At 39.5% G+C, this 26,802-nt stretch overlaps 2 protein-coding genes across 8 annotated transcripts in view; one reads left to right on the top strand and one right to left on the bottom strand.

Moving 5' to 3' along the window:
• WAC (WW domain containing adaptor with coiled-coil) overlaps nucleotides 1-15,015 on the bottom strand; it is an 85,962-nt gene extending 70,947 nt beyond the window's left edge. For 3 of the 7 annotated variants that reach the window (XM_058532698.1, XM_058532699.1, XM_058532703.1), the window contains exons 1-3: nucleotides 14,203-14,323; nucleotides 13,809-13,844; nucleotides 12,043-12,257 (exon numbers count right to left, since the gene is read on the bottom strand). In XM_058532698.1, the coding sequence (XP_058388681.1) occupies nucleotides 12,043-12,257; nucleotides 13,809-13,844; nucleotides 14,203-14,243 (292 nt within the window). In that variant the 5' untranslated portion in view covers nucleotides 14,244-14,323. Of the gene's footprint in view, nucleotides 1-12,042; nucleotides 12,258-13,807; nucleotides 13,845-14,202; nucleotides 14,324-14,800 lie in introns of those variants that run through there. The other 4 variants (XM_058532700.1, XM_058532705.1, XM_058532701.1 and 1 more) reach the window with 3 other exon arrangements.
• Nucleotides 14,246-25,222, top strand: LOC131398901 (uncharacterized). The gene is made up of 4 exons (XM_058532822.1): nucleotides 14,246-14,252; nucleotides 14,283-14,871; nucleotides 15,641-15,842; nucleotides 22,641-25,222. Exons 1-4 carry the CDS (start codon nucleotides 14,246-14,248, stop codon nucleotides 22,725-22,727), a joined length of 885 nt encoding a protein of 294 aa, XP_058388805.1. The 3' UTR covers nucleotides 22,728-25,222.
• Nucleotides 25,223-26,802: the final 1,580 nt, after the last annotated feature.

The raw sequence follows: 26,802 nt of genomic DNA, 5'->3' as shown, positions 1-26,802 counted from the left end.
ATTATCAACACGAACATTTTTGGATGCTCATCTTTGGCAATATCCAGCCCTGGTGGAGTAGTCATTAAGATTCGACATTGAAGCCCAGGTTCGTTTCCAGTCAGGGAACCATACCACCCATCTGTTGGTTGTCATACTGTGGCAGCTACGTGTTGCTGTGATGCTGAAAGCTATGCCACCAGTATTTCACGTACCAGCAGCATCACCCCTGGCGGACAGGTTTCAGCAGAGCTTCTGGACTAAGACAGACTAGGAAGAAAGACCTGGCCACTCACTTGTGACAAAACTGGCCATGAGTACCCTGTGAATAGCAGCAGAGCACTGTCTCACATAGAGCCTGAAGGTGAAAGGATGGAGCAGAAAGACCAGGCAGGGTTGCACTCTGCTGTACAAAGGGTCACTAGAAGTCAGAATCGATTCCACAGCATTAACGACAACAACCTCTGGCAATAAACAGAAGTAAAAAAAAAAATTATCCAGACGAGAACATACATTTAAGTACATCCTGGATGTTTTTGAAAAACAAGGGGACTTGCCCTAACAAGATGCAGAATATGCTATGTATCTTTAATAGCTTAGGCTGAACCACATGTAATTGATGATTATACTTTTTTTTTTTAATCTACAAAAACAGTAATTTCATTATGATTTAAGCCAAGATAAAGCTACAGTGAGGGGCTGCAGCAGAAATGCACATTCTACCTTGCATAAATGTTGCCCAAGTAATTTTAATAAAGAAAGATAATATGCAATTAGCAGGAACTACATATAATGACCTTAAACAAGCCTTCATTGTTATAAAAGTTTGTTTTCTCTTTGGATACCTTCCTACCAATCTGATTTACGAAAATTAAGTGAACCTTTGTTTTAATATAGAAAATGTAAGACTTTTTAACTCAATCCATTCTACAATATCAAAGCAGAAATGAGAAGTTTCCACATTAGTGAAATTTTGATACGGTCCCCATAAAGCAAAATTCCAAACAAGATTATAACAGCAATAAAGAGGTCACTTAATGATAAATACAAGATGTCCAAAATCTTAACTATCTATGCTCCCATAGCCCCATTTCTCTTAGATTCTCCCAGTATATGAAGTTCAAGCTTGAGGTCTTCTTCAGCATTTCTAATCACTTGCACACTAGAATCTGTTTTTCTCTCAAAATATTCGTATCAACCACAATCCTCTTTAAATTCTACTTCCACCATCTTAATGCAAATCCTAATCACTTCAAATGTACAGTGCAACAAGTAGTGCTAATAACATGGCTTTATATAACCAAAAGTTAGCTAATATCCCCAAAATCAGCATACAAAAGGACAATTTCAAAGTGTCAAAGTATAATGTGCCAATGTGCAAAGACCTAAGGGGGAAAAAGTAGTGAACAGTGTATAATCCCCAAACTATGCTAATAACACGGGACAGACAAAGTCAAACTAAAATAAACAGCTAGAAGTAATAGCACCCAATAGTTCTCCGGCTCTAGACTGACCATACTTAGGTCTTTCCATGCATATACAATCAAAATGAAAACCAACTAACATATTAAACAGTAAAATAAGTTTTCCGATTCCCTGTGTCTGCACTAAAATAATAGTTTAACATTTAAATACTAAAATGAGCACTACATTTTGAAACCTGTTCTTCCCAAGGATCAAGAACATCCCTAAATTACAAGTCAGCACAGTCATGTGTTGCTTAATGACAGGGATACATTCTGAGAAATTCGTTGTTATAAGGCTATATTGTCCTTGTGCAAACATAATAGAGTATACTTAAACAAACCTAGATGGTAGAGCCTACTACACACCTAGGCTATACTGTACAAATCTTATGGGACCATCATTATACATGCAGTCCATTGTTGACTGAAACGTCGTTATGCGCTGACTGTATCAGGGTCTCCGCCACTCCCTGTCATGGTAATAACAAATACAACTGACCCAAATCAAATTAAAGGGGAGATTTTGAGTGGCCAAGTACTTCGTTCTACTTTTCCAAAATAATCAACACTGATATTTAACAATTACATAAAAAAGGAATTATCATAACTACAACAAAAATATAAAATTAAGGTTAGCCTATAGTTTCAGAAAGTACAGCCTTGTGACTTAACCCTCAATATTCTTTATAATTTAAATTTCCCACGATAAATGAGACTCAGATATCTGTGCATACGGTATTAAATTGAAACTTTAAACTCTTGACAAGCAGCCAACAGGCAGCAGAAACCTGACCAAAGTACCACAGAAAAGGCTGCAGGCAGTAGAGAACAGTACTAACAGCCTATCACACTGTGTTCCAACTTCCTAGCTTTTCTCCATCACAACAAATCTTTTCATGACCAACTGGCACACTTTTATTAAGTTAGAAGAGTCTGCAAAATTATTCTTCACAAATCAATTGAATACAGAAATACTTGATCATGATCCTCTCCTCATCTAAGCCAAAATATTCCAAAATAACATATTTTACTGGTATTGCTTTTTGGCTACCAGAAAGGAGTACTTCTATGAATACAGCACAGGTCAGAACCTTTCAGAAGATGCCAATACTATGTCATGCTCTTCTGCTTGTCACACAACTCAGAAGTAATCAAAGATTAAACTGGAAGACTAGCACTATCTAAATATAACAACCATACTCATCTTAGTTTGTCTTAAAACGCAATTCCTCCTTAAGCGTCAATTTTAAGAAAACTGTTTGCTAACACCTGTAGTCAGCCTGAGTATACCAACTTGGGTGAAGGCTATTTTTCAAACAGATAGAAACTAAATTAAGTTGACCACGGTACTGTCTCAGAACAGCTTCACGGCATGGGAATGGGGGGTGTGTGGCTACGGAGTGCTGAAAACAGTTTTATCTAAAGCAACGGCAGTGGCTCCAGATACTACCCAAATATATCTTACGGGCCTATCCAGTTGCTAATACTGGTTAGAAACTTCTCTGCTCCCCGGCATTAGTTCTACCTTGGGGCATCAGACGTCTCTGTCACAGGATACTAAGTTAGCTATTTAATGTGTAACTGCATACAAAATGTACTACTATCTGTGAATCAGGAAAGAAGGTGACAGAGAACAAAGTTTTTTAAAACTCAAGAAAACACAACATATGATTTGGCAAATAACCACTCTAACTTGTAGATTCCTAATGATAAAATTCACATTCCTTAATGTTCAGTTCAGGATTTCTTCTCCTCTCGTGTGTACTCTCCCTAGTTCTGCAGTTTACAAATATCTAAACTAAACCAGCGTTTGTTTAAAAAGTTTTCTAGGCTCCATCACCTATTGCTCTGATTCATGGTAATTCAGATGGAATCAGGGAACTTTAGCAGTAAAAGCTTCTCAGGTGATTCTAATAAGCAGCCAAATTTGGGGAAATTACCCTGTGTTCCGGTTTCTGAGCCCTTACAACTCTCCTAAAAATCTCTGAACTACAAAGTCCTGGGTATGAGCAGGTACCAAATTAGAATTGTCGTGCAGCCCCCTCATGTAGCTCTCATTTGCCAGACTCCTCACAGTTGGCAACTGAGCTACCCAGTATTTTCATTCCTAACTCTAAAGGAAGAAGGAAGCAGTAGTCTGAGACCTAGGGCTGCTGATCTGACACTAACTCTTAATTAGTCACAAGAATAAGATAAATATAAACAATAATTTATAAAAAATAAATCTAATAATTTACTGTGTCACAGTCCAGGCACTTAGCTAAATGCTTTAGAAGTGTTTCAGATACATAATTTCATTTAACCCCACAATAATCCTAGGGGAGTAGACACAAAAATTCAGATTACATAGTGTGCCCAAGGTCACCTAGCTACAAGTATCAGAGCCTGGACTTGAACACAAATCTAACTGAAAGAAGGCTTCACCCATTAGTTAAGAGATATGGTAACTATTAATATTCCCTAAGCACTAACTAAAAAGAACTCCTAGTCAGTCCTCTCAGATTGATATTGTCAACACCAAGTGTCTGTTGAATCTACTATGCAAATATTAAATAGAAGCCAAAAGAAAAGAGACATAATATGAAACCATTTTAATAAAAATTCTGGAAAGGCTATTTATAGAATCCCTCTGATATTTTATGGCATAAGAACGTGTCCTATGAAAAGTACTGATTTAACTCCAAATGATAGAATTCAAGGCAATTTTATCTTCCCTTTTTCTATGCATTTCCTACTTTTTCTATAAATGTGTACTAATAAAGAAAAGTTTTAGTACAAGAAGCACTATATAGTTCAAGGACCCATTAACTCCAACCTTGCCTTGCATAAATATGTTATTTCAGAAATCAGGCATATAAAAAATTTCTTCAGAGAAAGAGGAATATATATAAAGCTAGACAGACCAACAGGGTGATCGTGTTCTCCAGAACGGTGCTGTCCAATTCAGTAGCCACTAACCATATGCAGCAAGCAGGCATATGAAATGTGGCTAGTCCAAACTAAAATGGGCTTAAGTATAAAATACTGGATTTCAAAGACTTTGCACACAAAAAGGATGGTAAAGAATCTTATCAATAGTTTTTAAAATATCAAGTACATACTGAAATGATATTTTAGATATATTAGATTACATAAAATATACTGAAATTAATTTCTTTTCACTTTTACTTCAACATGGCTACTAGAAAACTACAGATGTGATTTGCACTTGAGGTTCACATTACATTCATGACAGTGCTGCTCTAGAACCTTCTTACTCACATGCAGCAGCAACATGGACACCATCTGGGATCTTGTTTAACAGGCAGACCCTTGCGCCCCACCTCCTAACTGTTGGACTAGAACACGCAGTTGAACAACATCCCCAGGTGATTAGTATACACATTCAAGTTTGAGAAGCACTGTTCTAGAAAACTGCAATTTCATGTCCCTTAAATCATAAAGATAATCGCAATATTCTTTTATCTACCTATTTATTGAAATGCCGTGTCAGGCACTGTTCTAGGCAACAGAGATACAAGGGAATAAAATCATTAATAAACTCACTCCCTGTTCTGGTGGAGCTTATACTCCACAGAAGACAAGCAAACAAATTAAAATACCGTCAGTTATACTATAATACTTGTTTTGAAAATGCAAATTTGTTCGAGCACTATTGACATATCAGGAAACTACCTGAGCATAACACAAATTTCCCACTTATATATGAGCGATTTCACCTGTGATAAACACTGGCTGCATCCAGCTGAACCAAGCTACACAAAAGATTTCACGAAGTACACAGACACACACACCTCAAACATCTGCCAGCTACCTCAGTTCATCATATAAATTATGACTCATATCCATCCACAATTGCTGTTACAACTTTCAGAGGGTTATTTCAGACAACCCCCTTCTATTACTTCACAATAACACACAATTGTGACCCACCTCCAACAGATACCCACTTCCACAAGCTAATTTTAGGTCTTTGTCAGGGTAAAGTGTCATGTTTATTGTATTGCTAATGTACTCCTTAATCATTTAATATGTGATGCTATGATTTTTACTGGGTTCCTATCTTTTTTTTCCCCAATAATTTTATTTATTTATTTTTTTCCCCCCAAAGCCCCAGTAGATAGTTGTATGTCATAGCTGCACATCCTTCTAGTTGCTGTATGTGGGACGCGGCCTCAGCATGGCCGGAGAAGCGGTGCGTCAGTGTGCACTCGGGATCCGAACCCGGGCCGCCAGCAGCAGAGCACACGCACTTAACCGCTAAGCCACGGGGCCGGCCCTCCATCTTTTTTTAATGTCCCACTGACAATGTTTTTGAATACTGTGCCCCTAATCACATTTTTCCCATAAATTCTGTGGTGCAACTTTGCACAGCATGGTGACTTTCAGGAACACATATGTCATGTTCCAGCAGAATGACTACAACTAAATAACATCAAGTCACATTAAGTACAAGGAAGAAACAAAGCAGGGGAAAGGACAGAAAATGATGGGGATGGCTGTTTCAGAGGGATCAGGATGGGTAGGCAGGCCTCTATGAGAGGGTGCCATTTAAGCAGACACATTATTGAAGTGAGAGAGTGCACCAGGACATACAGAAAGATGAACATCCCAGAAGGAAGGAGCATAACGTGCAGAACCCTTGAGACAGGAACACGCTTCTTCCTGTAGGGCCAGTATGGACAAAGCAGCACCAACAAGGGGAGGAGTGGCAGGTGAAGAGGCTTAAGAAATACTCACACACCAGATTACACACGCGTTTTTCTAGGCCTTAGTAACAGAGAGCCACTGGAGGGTTTTGAGCATGAGTGACGTGAACTGACTGACATTTTAAATGGACAACTCCATTTTAAAAGGAGCCTGGCTGTGCGGGGAAATAACTGTGTGAGGCAAGAAGGACGAAGGGACACCATTCAGGCGGCTTTTGCAGAGTCCACGTAAGAGAAGTGGGTAGCCAGGACTACAATGGTTTTATTTTCAGTACTACGGAGAAGTGGTTATACTTGGAGAATAATTTGAAGGTAGTTATAAGGTTTTATGTATAGCAAAGAAACTTGCCTTCCAGTGTCAACAATTAACAGTAGGCTAAATACTTTAATTGGATTGTACTTTCATCAGTAAAACAGGAATAATCCCAATCAGCCTATTTCAAAGGGTTGTTACGGGATCAGATAAGAAACAACTAAGAAACAACGTAAAAGAGCTTTGAAAATTATGAAGCATCATATAAATCATAAAAAGGAGACTCTTCATAGGTAATATTTTCAAGCCCTAAATAATTGGTTTCGAAATGACTGACAAACAGTATCTCCAGGACTCAGTATAGGGGTCTCAGAAGCAGAATCCAGTTACATATGTGCTCCCAGTTACAGAAACCCTATCAAGATGCCCCAGCTCATTGCTATCATCCCTCTTTCCAGCATCATAACAAAATGACAGACTACATACACCAAAACTATTCTGCACAACAGAATAAGACAACAAACAAATGCTTAACAGACACAATCTAGAATATCAATTTTCTGTGAATTACGGACCAAAAATGCTGTGTTACACCGCGAACTTTAAATACATCTTACATAACTAAAAAACAGTTCAATTAAGACCGCCTTGAAAGATCAAAGTGAACCATTCCCACATATTTCTGTGAAATAAAAATATCATTATGTCATAAACAATACATAATAACCATTTCTTCAAAAATAAAAATGTTAAAATGTGATGATTATAAGACAAATGACATGGTATGTGTTCAAATACATGCACAAATGTTTAGAGCATACATGTTTTCTAAAACTAAGGAAAAAATACTGAAGAGATGAAATATTAAGACTGCTAATCTGCCAACCTTATTCTGTTTCTCTTGAAATGGAACACCTGTTTCCTGTAGTCTTTTTTTTAACTGACCTAGGGAAATCCAATGCAAACTGCCTAGTTTACTGTCGTACTATAAAGCACAGATCAATAAAAATAGGTAATGTTTATCTCCTATTTTTACTAGACAGAAAAACACAACATTAAATTGTACTGAAATCCAAATATTAGTAAATTTTAGAGTCTGCATGAAATTTCCAAGGTGCTTTGAAAACAAATGTCTGAATATGAGGGCTTGAGAAAAACGGCTTCTTCCTAGAGAAAATTTTGGCAAGCTTTCATGCTGAAACTTATTTTTAAAAGTAAAATAGTGACGTGATAACTTGGTCTAGAACTACACACATACACTGTACCAATGGCAATGCCCTGGCTTTGCTACTGTACTATAAAGAGGTAAGTTGTAACCACTGGGGGAAGTTAGGTGAAAGCACTAAGAGGATACAAGCAAAATCACCTTTACACTAATTTGTGCCATAGTAAACACCCACCAAATCAGCTTTCAATATGCCTACATGTTTAATCTCTGACAGTGTATACAATTTAGAAAGAGTAGAAAAAGGACTAATTTCTAGACTCAACTCTGTCATTACTTGTTCAATTTCATACAAGTAAATTTTCCCTCATTTGTGAAGCTATGAAACAGGGATACTACGTTCTATCTACCTTCCAAGGTCAACATGAGGATCAAATAAGACTGTTCATTTTTATAGTACTTTCTAATATTACAAATGCAAAGCATATTCCATTTTATTCAAAACATAACATTATCTGAATAACCATAAGGCCATGTTGTACAATGTGAAAAGATCCAAACACTAGTAAATTACGTTTTTTAAAAAACTATGAAAACACCAATTAACCCCAAATGGTCCCTACTGAACAATTCCTTCAAATGTTAAGAGTAACTTTTGTATGAAAATACATTTCCAAATTTCTCCAGATACACTTAAATGACAAAACAAGCTAAAAACTTTCAGTACACAGCTAAAAACTTTAAAAGCTTTAGAGACAATCTTACTAAACCACTAAGGGCAATTTTCCTTTGTACTCAAAGATATCTGGATGCTAACTACAAAGCTTTGCAAACGCACTCAAGTCCCACAAATCAGGGAACCAATAAAGAAGAATATTTTTCAATTAACGAATGGAGCTAAGCTATTTCCCCAAAAAAGATATTTCTAACAAGTATTCCAAATATATCTTATTACAGTTAATTCTAAGAGGGATGATGAGAAAAATGGGACAACTCCCAAGAGGTTGAAGTTTTGCGGAACAGCCTTACAGAATCTCTGTAAAGATACCCTTCATTCCTAAACTCATTTATACTAGCATCATTCTTAAATTTTAAGTTACTTGGTAAAATAATCATTTAGAACTAATCCTCCAAAAAAACGTATTTTAACCAAATGGAAAGAGTTTTAAAATTCCAGAGAAGTACAAATTCAACCTGTACTGTATGTTCATACTTGTGACGTTCGGATGTCAACTGCACCTTTAAAAACATGTCTAAGCTATGAATAACAAATCTAATAATTATACCTTAAGATTCTTGCTTTTGCTTATATTTACACAAAAAATTATATCTTTTGCAGATAGATCACAGAATACATAAAAATAACTTATTTCACTAAGTTAAAGAACCTTTTTAGTAAGTTATACTCTCACATAATTTCCCTTAATTTACAATAGATAATCTACATTCCCTTTAATAAACTCTTAAGGGATAAAATCTCTGACTTATAACTGTATGTACTATGTTGCAATAAGTCTTTTCTTAACTAAAGATTTCTAGGAGTGACAATCCTTCTCAATCTCTGCTTTCTTACTTTTTATAGTATATCTTAAAGTACTTTTATACATTACTTCTGAACTGGCACTTTTCAAGGAAATCCAAGGTGCCATGAAAGAAATCGAATAATTACTGAAAAAACTATGTTGTGATGTGGATAGATACCAGAAAGCCCAATCCTGAGAAAAACATCAACACATCTTGCAAGTTCCACATTTGTTTAACTTGCTTTTGTAAAATGCAAGTTACAAATCACAGCACATAGGCTGTTATTAGATATTTACTAAAGAAAGTCATTAACTGTTTTTAAATCCTAAAATTAAAAAACAGACTTGAAATTATGTAGAACAATATAGTAACCTGTTGTTACATTGTTACTTATACATGCTGAGCGCAAAAATAATCCAACTCACTTGCATTTGACTTTGGATAATGGTTTTGAATATATATATGCACATAAAAATATTTATATATATTTAATATAAATTCATATTTATTTAAAGATAGAAATCTAAGGGAATAAAATATCTGTGATAAAATTATTCATATGCAGTTTAAAAAACTTAGTTTCAAACACATATTAGCAGTAAAAAAAAAAAAAAAAAACACCTGGAGTCAAAGTATAATGACTAAACATCTAAGTATTAAATGAGGGAAGAATTACCACTTGAGATCTTTAAAATACAGAATTAACAGCAAAAAGGCACTCTGAACTCCAGAATGGAGATCTAATATATTATGGTGTTATTATTCCTACATAGTATAAAGGAATATGGCAACGAGGTAATCTTAGAGATAGTACAGACAAGGATGGAGTTACAGCATCAGTTAAAAGGCTCCAGAGGAAGACAGACAAGCAGCTAAAAAGCAAATTAGAAAGTGAGGCCTAACTTAGCAAAGGACTAGACGAGAAAAATAAGTAAGAAGTTTCTTACAAATGGACCTAAAAAAAATCAGCAAGCAGATGCAAGTAAAAAGGAAACTAAAAGCCAACAAGAGGTTATCTGGAGTTATCATAGGAAGTAAAATTAAAATCAACAAGAAGAAAAAAGGATTACAGAAAAAGTAAGCAGCTAAACCACCACTAGCTCTCAAGAGTCAAAGCCTTTAAGAATAGCTTCAGGGCCAGGATTGCATCTTATCTTTACTTCCAGAAACACTACACAATTGTTGACACACAGTGGATGCCCAATGTTTGTTGAATGAATAAGCAACAGAATGTTCTTGGGATTATTTCACCTGTAAAAGAATTAATCAGGCATGGTTCACTGTAAATGTAACAAAGCTTTTACAGAAGTTTCCTCGAGTACCTCACTGACTTCTTCCTGGATTTGGGGACAGATGATACGTTAACTGGAACATAATCACTAAAAGAGAATCTAAGATACTTATCTATAAGGAGACGAGTTGCCACATCCTATTTTGTCACAATCCCCCAAATTTTAAAAATACAACAGTGTAACACAAATAGTACCTGCCTTCCAAGAGCTATTATCCGAAATGAAATCACTATAGAAGAATGGTTGATAACAGCATGATCTCAGACTACACATAAGACTATAGAAAATTTACCCACAAAATTGAAAATATTAATAGTTTAAGTAATTTTGTCAACAACTTCTAATACTTTAATAACCAAACGTGCCTGCTACTTCTACTTACAAATGTATGGTTTCTAAGTGCTGCATAAGCAGCACAAAGCTATATATAGCTATATTCAAAAGAGAAATATTATTTTGCACTCATCCAATAACCATCCAAACTACTTCATCTTCATTCAATCTTCTAACCATTATTAATTTCCCCAATCCAGGAACTACGTACAGAGGCGGCCAATGTTTCTCAATATCTGATCACACTGAGTAAAGCTGATTTCTGTCCTAAGAGGCAAAACAGAGGCCAAAAAGATACAGGATATTTTTTTAAAGTAAACAAAGTATTGAGAAGCTAGTTGACAATCAAAAGCAGAAAGCCACATGGTACAACACTTAGTTTCCTTAGAAGTTTATAAAAGCACAATCAATACTGTATATTCACCTCAAGGACGTTATCTACTAAGCAATATAATGTGGGAAAAATATAAATGGTATTAACCACCTTAGTGAAATTGATTTGTTCCTCCATGAATGCTTTAAACATTGAGGAACAATGAATGGTCCTCAATGAATCTGATATTTTGGTACATTTTGGGCAAATTAAGTTTAAAAATAGTTTTGAGTTTATTTTTATTTACTTTTTCTCAGCCTCGTACCACAAAGAGCTTGAGGCAAGGTAACTGAAGAGTCACAGCACTGCACAAAAGGCTAACTTTTAAAAAGTTCAATACTTCAATGAACATGGTATAGAAGTTAGGTTATTCACAAGACCCTGGAGAATACAGAATATTTTAAACGTTTACAACAAAAACCGAAAAGGAATTTTCTGAATCACAAATTTTTTTTTTAAACCTGTGAACTGTCTCAAAAAACATACTAAGTTTTTTTTTCATACTAAGTTTTTAACTGCATAATTTATCCTTAGGAAACACACTTGAACTCCTTAAAAAATAAATTCAAGTAGCAACAAGGATCTCAAAATAAACTAAGCCAAATAAACTGAAACCTTTATTTGAAAAGATTAAAGCTCCTTTCTTGGAAAAATGTCCTGTACATTTCTCTCCTTAATAAAGAATTTGGTAGACTATATTCATCAATGCATTCTCTAATTATCAACCAGTGAAGTCCATTTTCAGATCCTCAGGTCAGCACCTTACTTCTACAGTAACTTGCTTAGGAATCAAATAAGTTGATAAAAATAAAATTATTTTGATGACATAACCATATGGTAATGTCCACAAGCTGGAAATATTACCACCCCCTTGTTTATCTATTGTTTTACATAGAGCTATTGTGAAAAATAAACATACATGAAAGTTTCAACAAAAAAGCTACTCACCACCATCCCTCTCTCTAACTCTGTGAATATGCACATTTTTGGCCTTACTGTGACCTGTGCTGTCACTATATTTGTTTTCAGGACTATCAGATCTCCGCAACATTTTATTTGGTGGTGAAGGATCTGCGGCGTCTCGCATTTTTTCATGTCTGTGATCACCGCTACTGGGGTGACTCTTCGATGAATATTTAAGTGCCTGTAAAACATCACCCCCCCAAAAAGAAGAGAGAAAGAATTGAAACTTTAAACTTAACTTCCTAAATTAATTTTATCATAAAATTTGATGTTATTAAATTTATTGTTTCATAAATTTATATCAATAAAATTAAAATTTCCACTTTCAATTCTGCCTTTAAGTTAGTCAAACAAGTCTTAAATGCCTAAGAGTTACTATAAGACTCCTCACACAAATCATAATACCCTATGTAAAAGAGAAAAAATAAAAGAAAAAAAATCCACTCCATTAAGTATCTCGTAAATACAAGAAATCAGACACCTCTGTACATTAATTCCTCAATAAATTTTTCTGGGAACTAAAAAATTTAATTTAAAGAAAAGTACAAACAGTACTACTGTAAGCTATCTCTGCTCTACAACTACAAGTAAAAGTAAGCATAAGCATGTTTCTGCAAACCTACAAAAAATAAAAGCATCAGTCTCTCCAATTCTTTGATTCAAATACAGCACTTCAAACCTAACTAACCAACTCTTGCAGATGTGGGATACAATTTTAAGGTATAAAAATGTTGTGTGATATTTCTAACAAAACATAATGGAACTCCCTTCACAATGATTTTAGTTTCATTCTAAAACATATTTAAGACAACTATGATATACCAGTCTTTTACAGCATATAATTAATTATGTTCTAGAGGGGCAGATTCAACAGCGTTTAATTTTTGACTATCCAAATGTAACAAACAATGTTTTTGACGTTATCAGGGGACGTAAGGTTTTTAACTTGAGCTTTAACAACTCACGGTAGCCAGTAACAAAACTGTCAGCTTAGAAACCTACTCTCCTTTCCTTTAAGTGATCAGATGTAGAAAGTATTTACTTCTGGTGTCATCTGATAGTTACCAACCATTTATGAAGTTTTTCCTCCTGAAAAAAAGGACCACTTCCACACAATTTTTAAAAACTTTCCACACAGCAACTGCTGTAAAAAAAGGAACCAACATACCTAGCACTGTCTACATTAGAATGAGTTGTCTAAGTATCCAAAGATCTCAATTCTTTCAGAAACAAAAGCACTCTTCCACTAGTCAGGCAATTATTTGCACCAAAAACAAAACGGGAAGCGATAGGGGTTTACAACACACTTAAGAGTTGCGAATCAATTAGCTGTTTCTTCCCAGACCTTTCATTTAATCTTAATACCTTTACATTAACTTTTAGTTCTAATTTTAATATCTTTACGTTAACTTTTAGTTCCCCACTACAATAAATAAATATGGTTCAGAAGGCACCTCATCCCACCGATTCCTTCAAGCCCAAATAATCAAGTCAGGTCTTTTCTGGCCGAGAATGATTTTTTTCTAAAAAAACTGAACTTCCTCCAGTCACCTGTCAAAACAAGTCACTAACGCTCGCTGGAGAGCGCTCAGGGAACCCAACACACGATTTTCAGGGGCCCCGCGGTGCTAGTTTGGGATCTGTTGCACAGAAGGGCCTGTAGCGACTTCTGAAGCCTGCGCTCGAGTAGCAGTTCCTCCCTTCCCCCTCCGTCCCCCCATCCACCCCCCACCCCGGGCTCGGCTGGTACCTGGTAAGGCTGCGAGTCCCCCCTCCGGTCGTGACAGCTGAAAAACAGGAAGAGAGGCAGCGACATGAGACATCTCGGGGAGAGGAAGAAAACGCGCCCCCCCCGCCCCTCCCCGCGGGAGACCTCCCGAGCGGACCGGCGACCAGCCCACACGCGCGCGCGCACACACGCAGCCTCAGGCGGCCCCGAGAGGGCGAAGCCCCGCGCCCCGGCCCGCGCTCCCTCCGCACCCGCCCGTGCTCGCCCGCTCGCGCGGCGGCTCCTCCTCCCCGCCCGATCCCGAGCAGGCTTAACAACAAAAATGGCGGCGCGGCAGCACCAGCTCAGGAGGAACAGCCCCCCCGCCGCCGCCCCCCGCCCGCTGCGGCCCGGCCGGAAAGGAAAAGACGATTTACCCATCACTGAGTCTCTGCTGTTTCCTCGCATACATTACCATCAATGCCCGGCCTGTGAGTGTGTGTCGGGGGGCGGAGAGCGGCCGCGAGGGGCGGGCGGGCGCGCAGGCGGCGGGCGGGCGGGCGGCAGCACCGGCACCAGGGCCCGGCGCGCCCTCGGCGACTCTCAGCACCTCCCCGTTACTGGCGCCGGCGCTCCCGGGCCATCTCCCTGCGGTCGCACCACGCTCACACTCAGCCCGGGCAGCGGCGCCAACTACACGGCGGCAGCGGCGAACCGGGGGGAGGGGGCCAAGAAGACGCGTCCGGCTCGGCCCCGCGGAGAGCGACTGCCTCCTCCGCCTTCTCCTCCTGCTCCGCCGCCGCCTCCCCTCCTCCCCCCGCCGCCGCCGCTGCCTGGTCCTTCTCCTCCTCCTCCTCCTGCCGCCGCCGCCACCGCCGCTGCTGGTGCCGCCGCTGCCGCTCCACCAACTACATCCGGGCAACTCGGCCGCTGCGGCCTTCGGCAAACCTCGGCAGTTTCCGCCGCGCCCCTCCTCTCCCAGCCTCTGCCTCTCTCCCCGCCCCGCGCAGCTCCGGAACGCCGCCTTCGGCAAACCTCGGTTCGCCCCGGCCTTCCTCTTCCTCTGAGGCCTGTTTCGCCTCCTCGCGACCCGTCAGCTCTTTCCGGTTGCCGCTTCTTTTCCTCACGCGACGTCCGGCCAGCGCCGTTCCCTTTTAGGGATAGTCCTGCTCGGGGACCTGCTCGAGGCCGGTCCCAGGGGCCCTGCGGTGCGCGGGGAGGGAGCCGCCTTCAGGAGGAGGACGGTGGGGCGCGAGAGAAGCCATCGCGGACTAAATAGGGAGGCGGCGGCTGCTGCGCGTGCGCCCAGCGGCGCGGGGGTGGAAGGGTGCCCGCCCCTTCGGGCGCTGGCCGGGTGGTCGGCAGCCCCCGGTCAAGCGGCGGGCGGACGGCTGTCAAGGAGCTCTCTCGGTTTGCTGCGACGGCAGCCGCTTCAGGGAGGCGGGGGGCCCACCGTTCCCCCGGGCCCCTCATGGAGCCGGAACCGGGGCCTGGGCGCCTGCCCCCACCCTGCCGCCGCGCGCGCGGCCGGCCTTCGGCGGGCGGGGGCTGCTCGGAGCCCGGCGAGGGCAGTTGGCAGTAAGTCACTCCCCGGAACGTCGGGAGAGCGAGCTTTCCGAGGAGGGGAGACGACGGGGGGGGGGGGGTCTCGAGACTGCAGGGAGGCCGGGTGTCTGCGCGCTGAGGGAAGATTCTAGAGTGAGGAGGGCGCCGCTCCGGGCCGTGAAGTAGAACCTCGGGTGGGCCTGGGGCCTTAGGGGGATGGGTTGCTGGGAGAAAATGCTGAACCAATCGCCTCCTCCACATTCAGTATCTTCCACCGCCAGTCGTGCCCTCCCCACCCTCTCCTTTATTTCTCGTTTTTCTCTCTTTTAGTTCTTCTTCCTCGCTGGAGCCTTTTGGTGAAATTCCTCTGGAAGTTCTGCATGTGAATAAAGGCATGGGGGGTGCTCCACGAAATGGCTGCAAATTGAATTTTCCGTCCTGCTGCAGGCCCAGTAGCAACGCTGGCATAATGGGAGGGAACAGGTCAAGTCTGCCAGAAAATGAAGCTTTACTTGAGAGTGGCAGTAATCCGGTAATTTTTTTTTTCTGCTCTAAACTCCTTGTAAGGCAACATTAATTTAATTAAAAGGATTGTAATAAACATAAATATACAACTGTTTACACAGAATAAAAAGGTATAATAGGAAACATCACAAATAAGATCCCTCCAAAAGACAATATCAAAAACTAATTGATTTATTTGGTATCCAACAAGTTATCTTGTTGTTGGGCCTAATGAAGAAATGGAATGATGTGAGGAAAAAGACCCTGACGTTACAACTGCTTGAAAGAAAGAATTACATACCCTTATTTGTCACAGCTGCCTGCTGAATACTAAAATTATTGCGGTTTGTGAGGACCAGTAAAAGCCTACTTCATGCCGGTAAGCTGTCGGTAACTCAGGAAAAACTGCCAGTGAGTGAAATGAGGGGAAAAAAAAAAACCTCGAGTCTTATGTGCAATTTCTAACATTTTTCTAACAAATACATTGAAAACAAGAGACACCAGCTTAGAAGAGTATAGAAAATAATATATCAATGTAGAAACTTTTTGACAACTAACAGCAACATTTGTTTTGTTTGATAATCAGACGTCTACTGAAATTGATGTATACTATTTGATTAAAAGCAGCAGACTGGGCTTAGCTATGGAGGAAACAGTTCCAAGCAGTGTACATTCAGTCCTCATTCTTCACAGATTCCATATTTGCGAATTCGCCTACTTACTAAAATTTATTTGTACCCTGAAAATCAGTATGTGCAGCGTTCATGGACATGCGCAGAGTGACAGAAAATTTAACTTGTCTGACATGCATGTGTCCAGCTGAGGTTAAGCAAGGGGACACTCTGCTGCCTTATTTCAGCTCTCATACTGTGGACAGATGTGCTTTTCACAATATACATATCATCATGTTTCTCACATTTTTGTGCTATTTATTGGTGGTTTTGCTGTTTTAAGTGCCCCCAAGCATAGTGCTGAAGTGCTGTCTGATATTCCTAAGCACAAGAAGGCTGTGATGTGCCTTGCAGAGAAAACACTGTCCTAGATAAGCTACCTTCAGACTTATCATTAGTGCTCTTGGCCATAATGAGTTCAGTATTAATGAATCAACAATATATATTAAACAAGGTGTCTAAACAGAAACACATGAAACACATTATGTATTGATGAAAATGTTGTGACCAGAGTCTCTTGGGAACTGAACCCTGCATTTCCCCCAGGAGCAGTTCAGGGTTCATGGTAACTTTATAGAACATAACTACCTCAAATAATGAGAATCGACTATTTACTAAAAGGCACATCTGAATGCTATACCCATTTTTTAAAGATTCATTGCCTACCTTAGACTGCATTATCTGTTGTTATAAACCCTCCTCTGCAGGTATCTTCAGTGCGTTCCTCCTTCTTCCTTTGTTGTACGTGCCTAAATCAGAACCCTTGTTAATTCACTGTATGCCTGCAGCAGAGCTATTGAACTTGGTTGGAGAAAAACACATCTGCACTCTGAAGTGAGCTCCTTGTGTTCCTGACCCCCTCAGGCTAATTTCCCTAATCCGTTTATCCCGCCTTCTTAAACAACTATTTAACATCTTTTAAACCTGACTGTACATCCCACTCCTCTCTAGTAAATCATTATCTTGCTTCTTATCTAAGAAAACAGAAATCAGTAGTAGTTCTCACTGTGGCACTTGCCAATCTTCCTGCATCTGAATACCCTGCTACACCAGTAACTGTAGATAAACTGTCAAAATTCCCATCTAAGACCAAACTTGCCCCTTTTGCATTGAGTTCCATTTTACTCTTGGAATTGTCCAGTTTCCTTATGAATTTTTCCCCTCTCAGCTGGATCACTTTTGTCAACTTATAAACGTGTTGATATTTTTATTTTTGCTGAGGAAGATTCACCCTGAGCTAACATCTGTTGCCAACCTTCCTGTTTCTGCTTGAGGTAGATTCACCCTGGGCTAACATCTGTGCCAGTCTTCCTCTGTTTTGTATGTGGGTTGCTGCCACAGCGTGACTGCTGACGAGTAGTGTAGGTCTGTGCCTGGGAACAGAACCAGGGCTGCTGAAGTGGAGCGTGCTGAGTTTAGCCATGGGGCCAGCCCCATAAACAGGTGTTAATAGCTACCATCTTCAAAAAAAAAAAAATCTTGACTTGTATCTCCCTCCAAATGCTGCCCCATTACTCTGATCTGCTCTCCTGTATAGAAAAACTTCATCTCCACTTCTACTCTCTTGAACCTACAAATCAGACTTGATCCTGACATTCCACTGAAATTGCTCAAAATCGTCATTAGCCTCCATGTTCTCAAATCCATTTTTTTCCCTCAGTCTTCATCTCACTTCACCTGTCAGCAGCATTTGAAACAGCTGATGACTTACTCTCTCCTTCCTGAAGCTCCTTATCTTGCCTGCCAGGATTCCATTCTGTATTTCACTCTTGCTTCTCTTCCTTCCTAAATGGCTGTTCCTTACTCCCCTTGCTGGTTCCTTCTCAGTTTCCCCCCTCTAAATGCTGGAGTGCCCCAGGATTCAAATCTCACAACTTGGACTGCTTCTCCTCTCTCTACTCTCTTTCCCTAGGCAGTCCCATCCAGATCTCCAGCCAAGTGAAACCCACATTTGAGTCTTCAGCCCACACCTTTTCCCTAAATACTGGACTTAACACTGAACTGCCTACTCTATAGCACTGCTTGACTGTCTAACAGGCTTCACAAACTTAATGTATCCAAAACCAAACTCTAATTTTTCCCCCCAAACAAATCCCAATCAGATCTTCCCTATTTCATGAAATGGCAACTGCATTCTTCCAGCTGAGGCTACAAACTTTGGAGTCATCCTTGATTCTTTCAGACCTCACATCCACTTCCCCAGCAAATCCTACCAGTATTATCTTCAGAATATACCCAGAGTCTGATTGTTCACCACCTCCATCCCATTCACTCTGGTCCAAGCCACCAACTTATATCTAGACTGTAGCAGAGGCCTCCTGCTGATCTCCTACTTCAGCCCTTGCTTCCACATGGTCTAGTCACACAGCAGTCAGAGTAATCTCTTTAAAAGTCAATATCATTCCCATCTTAAAACCCACCAGTGGCTTCCCATCTCAGAATAAAAGCCAAAGTTCTTACAATGGTCTACTGTGCTATGTAAACTGCCCCCACCCACGTTACCTCGGGCTTTATATCCAATGACTTGACTTATTCTTTTTCCACTACTCTATCCTCCCTTTTTCTCCAATATATCAAGCGTGTCTCTGTCTCAGGACCTTTGCACTATTATCCTACCTGGAATACTTTTCCTCTTGGTGCCTACCTGGCTCACACTCTCACTTCTTTAGATCTTTCTCAAATCTCACCTTATCAGAAAGGTCTTTCCGTTGAAAGCTATATAAATGGCACCCCATGGCCATCTCTCTCCCTTACCTTGCTCTATTTTTCTTATACTATTTGCTATATAGTATGTCATATATTTTGTTTATCTGTTGGGTTATCTCCCACTAAAATGAAAGCTTTGTGACAAATCAGATAAATATTTGTTGAATGAAAGGATATTTGCCTACAAAAAAATATACAAAGAAAATAACAAAATACTGTAATTCTCAAGAGGAAAAGATGTATGAGTTTATTTCTGCTTGCTTTCTAAAAACAATAAAATTATAGATCCAATCTTGCTGTCACAAATAAAATGGGGAAAAGCTGGATTATTCCTAATACAGAAAAAGGTATAACAAATAACATTTGAAAATTTACATAAATTTGCCTATATAGCAAATCTTAAGCAGACTGTTTGCATTTCTTTCTACGGAGCAATCTCAAGTTTGTAAGTGAGCAAAAGTCCCGTATTTCAACCAATAGATTAACACACATCAATCAGTAGAGGGGGAGAACTATCAGCCCACAGACTATAAGTGACCATGATTTGCATGTGATCGTATTGGTGGAGAAAGAATGAAAAAGTGAAGTCCTCAAGCTTCTAGTTGTAAAAGAGACTTAAAATAGATTTTGCTGGAATTTCTAAAGGGGCACAAAATAAGGATATATTCCCTGAAATTTTTACCTACCTCTTAGTTTCTATCGCTTTTTTCACTATCCTTGCCTTCCTCTCAGACTTGGCATAGTATAGTGATTAAAAGCGTGGGTTTTGGAATCAGAATGACATAATGTAGAGCTCTGTTATTGACTGACTAACAGTGTGACTTTGGGCAGATTACCCAAGTCTCAGATATTATGCTGCTTCATCTCTAAAATTGGCTTGAGAGGGTATAGGGCTGTTTGTAACAAGTAAATTATATAAATAATTTAGCAGCACCTGGCACATGCTCCACCAATGATGGTTATCATTCATTCATTCAAAAGCATCATTAAATGTCTGTGTATCATGGCTTAGAAACATAATATGAAGCAAATTCACTTGGTCTCTGCTCTTATGGAGTTTATATTTTAACTAACTACAATATATAACTAAAAGGAGACCCTTTGTATTCTCAGATTTGTGATGTGAGGCTTTTATTCAATTATGTGGAAAAATAGGAAAACTGCAACAAAAATTACTACTTAGAAAGAGTAAAGACCTCCAGGATAGCACCATGTCAGTGTATGGTGTATCCTTCTAAGCAGGGATAATAATACAAATAATGTAATCGGCAGATCCTGGGATCCTTTTTAACTCGTGTATTAGCAGTAGAGGGAAGTTCTGGATTTGCAAACTGGCCATTTTTTGAAGTTTCTCCAAGTGATAGAGACTAAAGTGCAGCCAAGATTGAGAAATACAACCTAGACCCTTTACCTCTGTCTGGGAAAACTTTAGCCTGAATTAACCTGACTATTCAGTTTCTCAGTACTTCTCAGCAGTTGTACACTGCTAAAGACTATTGAACAATAGAATAGACTGATTTTACTAAAATCTCGTGGTCACCAAAATCAAACGGACCCTAAGTACAGCCAAGCAATGTTACATTTCTCTCTTCGTCTTCCTCACATACTCCAACAAGTTTTTCAGACTTCCACTCTCTTCAAACCTATCCCCCTCACTTTACTAACTCTCCTTCACTTTCAGCAGATAACATCGCCTCCTTCCTCCTAAACTGAAACCATCAAATGGAAATTTCTTCCTGCTTACAAATATACAAATATACCTACACGCAACTTATCCTTATATTTACTCAACAATTTATTGAGTACCCACTGTGTGCTGGGGATACATCAATGAACAATACAAACAAAAATCTCTACTCTCCTGGAGCTTATATTCTAGTGGGAAAGGACAGGCATAAAATAAATAAATGATATAGTAGTTTAGAAGGTAGTAAGTGCTATGGAGAAGAGTGGAGGGTGATAGGAAGTACCAGATTAAGGAGTAATATATTAAATAGAGTGGTCATTGAGCAAATGACATTTGAGCAAAGACTTGAACATGATGAAGAAGCAAGCCTTATGGGTGTCTAGAGAGGACTGTTCCTGCCAAAGGGAACAGTAAGAGCAAATATCGTAAGACAGGAGTGTGCCTGATGTGTTCAAGAACAATAAGGAAAGCTGTGTGGGTGAAATGTGGTGACTGAGGGGGAAAGTATTAGGACGTGAGGTCAGATAGGTTAAAAGGAAGGGATGGGGGAGCAGATCATGAAGGATCTAATAGGCCATTTTAAAAAGGTTGGCTTTTATTTTGAGTCAGAAGAGAAGCCATTGGAGAGTTATGAGCAGAGAAGTGGCACTGGCTACTATGTTGACAATAGTTTATATGGCAAGAAAGGAAGCAGGGAAATGAGTTTGGATGCTACTGTATTGTCCTAAGGTCACTGTTTCAAAACAGGAGTTAAGCCTCCTCTCTAAGGTTATTTCCTTCACATATGTTTTCCTTCCGCCCCTTCAGTTACTTTACACTATCAATGATCTTTTTCTTTGTATACTCAAACTGTCCCTTTCATCTGGATCATTTCTGTTGGTTTTTAAACATGTCTGAATCGTATGTCAAAAAAACCCTTCCTTACCTGCAATTACTCTGTTGTATTTCTCACTTCAGCCAAACTTCCAGTAAGACTTGCCTTTGGCACCTCACTCATTTTCATGCTTCTCTATTTATATTTCAGGTCACTATACTATGACATCTGCCCTCATCACCAAAATAGATTTTCCTAAGGCAGTGGTTCTTCAAGAGGTAGTGCTGATTCTCCAGGAGGAATTTGGAAATGTGTGGCAGGATTTTTTTGGTTTTGACTTGCATATTTTTTTTATTATAACTTGAGGGTGAGGGGTACTACTGGTGTTTAGTTGTGGGAGGTTAAGGATGCCTAATATACTGCAATGTGTAGGACAGTCCCTTACATTTAAGAATTGTCCTTGGGGCTTGTCCTGTGGCCTAGTCATTAAGTTTGGCGTGCTCTGCTTCGGTGGCCCGGGTTTGGTTCCCGGGTGCAGACATGCACTACTCATCAGTGGTCATGCTGTGGCGGCAAGCCACATACAAAATAGAGGAAGACTGGCACAGATGTTAGCTCAGGGGGAATCTTCCTTAAGCAAAAAAACAAAAGAAGATTGGCGATGGATATTAGCTCATGGCGAATCTTCCTAAGTGAAAAATAAAAAAAAAAAGAATTGTTCTCAAAATACTGATATCACCCTATTGAAAAACAGTCTTAAGGTCACAAATGACTTCTGTGTACCTGTGTCCACTGAACATTTTTCAGTCTTTTTCCTACTTGATCTTAGAATATTTGACATTGATAGCTACTGTCTTTGCATTACCCTTCTCTCTTGGTGTCTGTAACACATCACATTCCTTGTTTTCTTCCTGTCTCTCTGACAGCTCCTCTCATTCCTTTTTGCAGACTCATCCTCTTCTACTCCATTACCAAATGTTGAGGTTCTTCAAGAATCAGTCCCATGGAGGTGATGTCAGCAAAAATGGCAAGTAGGGAACTCCAAGGACACATCTCTCCACATAAGCAGCAAATAAATTGGCAAAAATTGTCAGAAACAAGCTTATATCAACTCTGGAAACTGGTGAAAGGTTACAGTAGCCAGACAAACACTTAATCAAGAAAAAGGTTGTTGAATCTCAGTAGGAGACCTCTGTGTCAGTTAAACTTACCATGGCCACATTTTCCTCATCGCCAGTTCAGTGGCAATTTTGAAGATGACAACCTGCATTTCAGGTGTAGGTTCCTGGTGCCAGAGGGAGCAGAATGGACCTTGTCCTCAAAGAATTGTGATGATGTATTTTTGACCTGTCTGGTGGCTCTGTGAAGGACTGGTGCAAAAAGTTCACTCCTATTTCACCTAATTTGAACCTCTCCTGAGGCAGAGAGGTGATTACCCAGGGGGCATTTGTCAAAAACATTTAAAGGCAAGTTTATTAGCTGCTGTCACCTGGAGAAAGAAATAACAGTTGGGGCAAACAATAGACACCAAAAAGCCTAGGAGGGAAGGCTGAGGAGTGAGATACTTGGGAGAATAAAGTCTTTGAAAAGTTCCCACATGTTTCTTGGAATCTGAAAGGCCACATGCACACTCAGTGTGGGGCATATGCTCAGAAAAGACCTGAAAAGGCCCTAAGCGCTTACTTCTCGCTAAATTTCAGACTCTGCTCAAATAGGAAGTGAAGGCTAAGGTGGATTTATAAATTACCCAGCTGAATGTTGAAGGTGTGCCCCAACACATACACAGAGCCCGCTGGCAAAGACTGGAAGTGTTTTTTCTTCGTTTTTTGGTTCTAGGCATTTAAGGAAATCTCTTGAGTCACTAGCTGACCACTAAGCCAACAGAACAGAGACTTCAGTGGCCACACACAAGGAATATAGACTACAAAGTTAGTTCAGAAAAATCGTTAAACAAACAACAGAAACCACAACAAGCAGTAACAACAAACTCGAGAGAGAGAGGAGAATCTGATTTTCAGACTTGCAACATTATAATAATCGAAATGTACAGTGTTCAACAAGAAGTTACAAGACAGGCAAAAAAATGAGAAAGTATGGCCAATAGTCACGAAGAAAAGAAATAATAGAAACTGTCCCCAAGGACACACCAACATTGGACTTACTGGACAAAGACTTTCCATCAACTCTTTTAAATATGCTGGAAGTGCTAAAGAAAACCATGGACAAAGAACTAAAAGATATCAAGAGAACAATGTCTCACCAAATTGAGACTATAAATAAAGAGATTGAAATTATAAAAAGGAACCAAATAGAAATTCTGGAGTTGAAAAGTACAATAACTGAAACTAAAAATTCACTATAGGGGTTCAACTGCAGATGTGAGCAGTCATAAAAAAGAATTAGCAGACTTCAAGATAGGTCAATTAAAATTCATGTGAAGACCAGAAAGGAAAAAATAAAAATGAACAGAGCTTAAGAGACTTGTGGGACAACATGAAGAATGTACGTATAATGGTTGTCCCAGAGGAGAGGAGAGACGGGCAGAAAGAATACTTGAAGAAATAATGGTAGAAAACTTCCCAAATTTGGTGCATGATATGGATCTAGATGTCCAAGAAGCTCAATGAACTCCAAGTAGAATAAACTCAGGGAGACCCACACCAAGACATATTATAATCAAACTGTCAAAGTCAGTGCCAGAGAGAATCCTAAAAGCAGCAAGAGAAAAGTGAGTCGTTACAAGGGATCCTCAATAAGATTAACAACTGATTTCTCACCATAAACCATGGAAGCCAGGAGGCAGTAGGATGACATATTCAAAGTGCTGAAAGAAAAAAACTGTCAGCCAAGAATTCTATATCCAGCAAAACTGGCCTTCAGAAATGGAGAAATTAAGGCATCCTCAGATAAACAAAAACTGAAGAGTTTGTCACTAGTAGACCTGCCTACAAGAACTATTAAAGGGAGTCCTTCAGCCTGAAATGAAAGGACACTAGACAGTAACTTGAATCCACAGAAAGAAATAAACACTGTTAAAGGTAACTATCTAGGTAGATATCAAAGTCAGCATTAATGTATTTTGGGTTAGTAACTCTTCTTTTTTCCCCTGTATGATTTAAAAGACAACTACAAAAACAACAAGTAAAAACCTTTGTCATTGGGCACACAATGTATAAAGATGTAATTTGTGATAACAACATAAGAGGGAGAGGATGGATCATAGGAGCAAATATTTTTTATACTATTGAAACTAACTCAGTTTTTATCCAAACTAGATTGTTGTAACTTGTTAATTATAATCCCTATGGCAACTATTAAGAAAATAATTAAAAATCATGGAGTAAAACAAATGAGAAGGGAATCAAAAGGTAATCTAACAAAAGAAAGCAGTAGTGGAGGAATTGAGCAACAAAAAAGATATACAATGTATGGAAAACAAATAGCAAATGGCAAAGTCAGTCCTTATCACTAATTACATTAAATGTAAATGCATTAAACTCCAATTAACAGGCAGAGAGATTGGCAGAATGGGTTTTGTTTGTTTTTTTTTTTTGTGAGGAGATCAGCCCTGAGCTAACATCCGCCAGTCCTCTTTTTTTGCTGAGAAAGACGGCCCTGGGCCAACATCCCGTGCCTATCCTCCTCCACTTTACATGGGACGCCGCCACAGCATGGCTTACCAAGCAGTGCGTCGGTGCACGCCCGGGATCCGAACCAGCGAACCCCGGGCCGCCGCAGCAGAGCGCGCGCACTTAACCGCTTGCGCCACCGGGCCGGCCCCAGAATGGTTTTTTTTTTTTTTTAATATTGTAACTACATTCTGTCTACAGGAGACTCTAGAACCAAAGACACAAATGGGTTGAAAGTGAAAGGATAGAAAAAGATATTCCAAGATATCTCAAGTGCATATGGAACAGTCTCTGGTATAGAATATGTTGGTCCACAAAACAAGTCTCAATAAATTTTAAAAGATTGAAATCATACCGAGTATATTCTCTTACCACAATGGAATGAAACTAGAAATAGCACATCCTCAAACCACCAATGAGTCAAAGGAGAAATTAGAAAATACTTTGAGATGAGTGAAAAAGAGAATACAACACACTAAAACTTAGGAAATGCAGCAAAAGCAGTGCTCAGAGGAAAATTTATAGCTGTAAATGCCTACACTTAAAAAGAAGATCTAGAATCAGTTACCTAACCCACCATCTTAAGGAACTAGAAAAAGAAAAGCAAAGTAAACCCAAAGCTAGCAGAAGGAAGGAAATAATGAAGATTAGAGCCGAGATAAATGAAATAAACAACAGAAAACAGTAGAATCAGTGAAACCAAAAAAAAGTTGGTTCTTTGAAAAGACTGATAAAATTAACTAACCTTTAAATAGAATGACCCAGAAAAAAGATTTAAATTACTAAAATTAGAAATAAAGTGAGGGCATTTCTACCAACCTTATAGAAATAAAAAGAATACTATTAACATTTGTATGCCAATCAATTTTATGACTTAGATGAAATGTATAAATTCTTAGAAACAAACTACCAAAACTGACTCAAGAGGAAATAGAATAGACTTAACAGTACAATTAAAGTGATTGAATCAGTAATTAAAAAACTTCCAACAAAGAGAAGCCCAGAACCATATGGCTTCAAGGTGACTTCTATTAAACATTTAAAAAACAACACTAGTCCTTCTCAAATTCTTACAAAAATAGAGAAGAGGAAACATTCATTCTATGAGGCCAGCATTACCCTGATAATAAAGTTGTTACAAGAAATAAGGACTTCACAAGAAAATAAAACTACAGACCAGTATCCTTAATGAATATAGATACAAAAATCCTCAACAAAAATGAATCCAGCAGCACATTAAAAGGATTATACAGGGCCAGCCTGGTGGTACAAGTGGTTAAGTGTGTGTGCTCCGCTGCAGCAGCCCGGGGTTCGCCAGTTCGGATCCTGGGCACGTCCTGATGCACCGCTTGTTAAGCCATGCTGTGGCGGCATCCCATATAAAGTAGAGGAAGATGGGCACAGATGTTAGCCCAGGGCCAGTCTTCCTCAGCAAAACAGAGGAGGATTGGCATTGGATGTTAGCTCAGGGCTGGTCTTCC

This window comes from Diceros bicornis, chromosome 36, assembly GCF_020826845.1.
Source record: "Diceros bicornis minor isolate mBicDic1 chromosome 36, mDicBic1.mat.cur, whole genome shotgun sequence".
Classification (NCBI taxonomy): domain Eukaryota; kingdom Metazoa; phylum Chordata; class Mammalia; order Perissodactyla; family Rhinocerotidae; genus Diceros; species Diceros bicornis.
The sequence above is the reverse complement of the archived record's forward strand: the minus strand, read 5'-3'. Positions and strand labels throughout refer to the sequence as shown.